The sequence below is a fragment of the Chenopodium album genome, chromosome 22 (assembly GCF_948465745.1).
Source record: "Chenopodium album chromosome 22, dcCheAlbu1.1, whole genome shotgun sequence".
In the NCBI taxonomy this organism is placed as follows: domain Eukaryota; kingdom Viridiplantae; phylum Streptophyta; class Magnoliopsida; order Caryophyllales; family Amaranthaceae; genus Chenopodium; species Chenopodium album.
In genome coordinates, this window is record NC_137855.1 from 35,966,297 (window position 1) to 35,969,612 (window position 3,316).

At 32.8% G+C, this 3,316-nt stretch overlaps 1 protein-coding gene across 1 annotated transcript; it reads left to right on the top strand.

Annotated features, from left to right (window-relative positions):
- The first annotated feature begins 274 nt into the window (after positions 1–274).
- On the top strand, positions 275–1,313 carry LOC145604283 (uncharacterized). The gene is made up of 2 exons (XM_081660211.1): positions 275–428; positions 730–1,313. The coding sequence occupies exons 1-2, from the start codon at positions 275–277 to the stop codon at positions 1,311–1,313; spliced, it is 738 nt and encodes a 245-aa protein (XP_081516337.1).
- Positions 1,314–3,316: the final 2,003 nt, after the last annotated feature.

Below are 3,316 nucleotides of genomic sequence, written 5' to 3' on the forward strand. Positions count from 1 at the left end.
CAGAAAAAGCCAATAAAATGGGGAAAATGACAAAAAATGCCGCAAATTATTGTGTTGTTTGTTGCAAAAGGATAAATTAGCTTATATTATACAGGTAGTGTACATTTATTTATACGAGTTGTACTATTATAGTAGTACTTGGACTGACTAAAACTCGTAGTTTAAAGTACGAGTAGTTGAATGCAGTTCCTGGAAATTGCGTGTAATAAAAGTACGAGTAGGTTCTCTGAGAAGTTTGATTCATGGTCCTTTTCAACGGGGGGAGGAGGAGATAATGCTCGAGGAGTGTATTGTGAATGGGAATTGGGACTTCTCATCTCTTTCCTTTGAATTTCCTGATGACATTGTTGTTTCTTGTAGAAGTGTTCCTATCCCTGATCATAATATGGATTGCAATGATTTTATCTTCTCAACTCTAACTTCTAAAGGTAAATTTGATTTTAAAAAAGCTTTATCTCTTTTGCAATATGACCATGGTGAGCAGAGTACCTTGGATTGGGTCTGGGGGATCAAAGCTGCCCCAAAAGTTAGATTTTTTTTATCTGGTTGTGTTGTTTGGATAGACTCCCCCACATGTGTACTTTGTTTACTAGAGGTATTACTCCATCTAATGCTTGTGCTCATTGTGTTAATATCCCTGGCAAACTCTCTTCTCCTTCATTCTTTGGAAACTTTGGACTAACCGTAATGACTGCATCTTCAACCACTCAAACAAATCTCGAGAATTAGTACTTAGAGAGGCTCAAGCTTTAGCTTGGGAATTCCACACTTCTCTAAGGATCTCCTCGGGGTCTTTCAATCCATCTCCTCCTGTCTCTCATTGGTTACCGCCGCCTCAGCCCTACATTAAACTGAACTGTGATGTTTCTTTTACTTCTGATGGAGATTGGGCAGGGATAGCGGGTGTTTTTCGTGATTTTTCAGGTCTATGGTTGTTGGGATTTCAGAAAAAGTGTCGTATCAAATCTGTGGCTATGGGAGAGATGCTTGCTATTGCAGTTGGATTAAAGTTGGCTATTGAGAGAAATTGGCAGTTGCTTGAGATTGCTTCTGATTCAAAGCAGGTGGTAGATCAAATTCAAGATGTAGTGACAGTTAAAGATGCTAATATGCACATCCTCCAATCTTGCAGGGACCTCATTGAGCAGTTTAGTTCAGCAAGGATATATTACGAAGGCAGGAGTTCTAACAAAGTAGCAGATTGTCTAGCTAAATATTGTAGAAAGTCCCCAGATAGGGGCATTTTGATTGTAACTTTAACTAATCCCCCTGATTATGTTTGTGATGTACTATTGGAGGATAGACCTCCCTAACTCTCTGTATCGGCTTGACCTTATTTTAATCTAATTTCATGCCCCCGGCTTGCATCAAAAAAAAAAAAAAAAGTACGAGTAGTAGTAGATTTTCTTCAAATTGCGTGTTATAAAAGTGCTAGTGTATTATGATCTAAGCTTTGATGATTGGCCACTGCCCACTAGGCATGTGTTATGTGTATAGTGTATTGTGTAATTAAGCAATGAGATAAACTTCTATCAAGGGATTCAAGGGTAAAAATAAGTAAAAATACATCTTATAATACCTTGTAACTGGACTGGTGTATTTCTTTGTTCTTGTGATCTTGATGATCAACTCTCGATTTTATTTAGAGGGGTCTGAGCATATATAACTATCCAAACATCTGAATAGTCGAAGATTCGATTAACAATCGATTGGATATTAATTTTGGATATCAAATAGCTATTTTGATATCAATTTTTAGATTATTGAATTTTCAGATATCCAATGTATCTGATTATATTTGGATATCCAAAACTTTTTAGATCATATTTAGATATCCACTTAGGGCCGGTCCACATTTACTTAATTTCAGTTCAGTTCAGTTCAGCTCCTAATTTCTCTCTCTCAAAAAATATTAATTTCAGTTCAATTAATCAGTTCAGCTATAACCAGTTCACTTCAGTAAATGTATGTGAACAGGCCCTTAGTGCTTCGCCTCATTTAGTGTCGTAGTTCATGTTTTAAACCCCTTGATAGGATGACCCTTAAAGTCGTGTACCAAAAAAAAATAAAAAAAATAAAAAAAAAAAATCTATAAATTTCAAATTTGTTGTAGAATTTTTTATGATTACATGTAAATTATAATAATTGGAATAATATTGAATTAACCGATGCTCAAATACACCTAAAAAAATTAACTCGGACTTATCAAATAAATTAATTCAACATTAATAAGTCGATCTTATTTGAATGACCAATTTGCGAAATGCCCTATTGAACTTATAATTAAGATGACTCATGATTCAAGACCTATTTAATTTACCTTATTTTCACTTATTTCAGGTCTAATAAGTTCAAATAAGTAAAAATCAGGTAAATTGAACACACTCTCAGAGAATCTTCATTCAATCCAAAGTAAATATTCACCCAAATACATTTAGTAATAATAAAATAATTACTACAACTATGTTTGGTTAATCTAATTTTAACTTATTTTAGATCAGATCTGAAAAAATAAATTCCTAACAGATAAAGAAAAAATAGATACTTCGTATATTTTATCATTTTATGTTTGGTTTTTTTTTTTTATCGTTATCTTTTATTTCGTAGGGCCTATTCTCATAGGTTGAAATTCAGTTCAGTTCAGTTCAATTCAGCTCTTTATTTCCTTCTCTTATAAAATATTCAGTTTAGTTCAGTTGTTCAGTTCAGTTCAGTTCAGCTCAGTTCAGTTGAGTTCAACTCAGCTTAGTACAATTCAGTTCAGTTCAGTTCAGTTCAGTCAATGAGAACAGGCTCGTAGTGAAAAAATTAAAATTGTTTATTAATCAAAAACATATTATTACTACGAATTTAACAAAATCAAACTTGATACATATTTCGGTGTGGACTTACTTATTAAGTCAAGGTTTAGTCAAATCTGACAACTACTTTAAAAATTATAATTTCAAATTAGAAAATATAATTTTAAATCAAATTATATTAGCAAGAATAAGGTGAATAATTAAACATGCCCTATGTCATAATGGTTTCAAGGGTAGATTATGATACTACCTCCGTTTTGACTTGATACATATTAGTTAACACGTTATGACATATTAGTTGACACGTTTTGACTTTAGCAATATCTACACACTCTCCTTTGACCGTGTTTTGTGCTTTATACGTAACAAAAAATATAGTCATGTGGGATCTTGTTAGATTTATCACAACATATATTTTTAGAATATTAACTTTTTATAATTTTGGCTTATCGTAATTAAAGATATTAATGGTTGAATTTATGCATTGGCAAACGTGACTAAAGAAACGTGTCAAC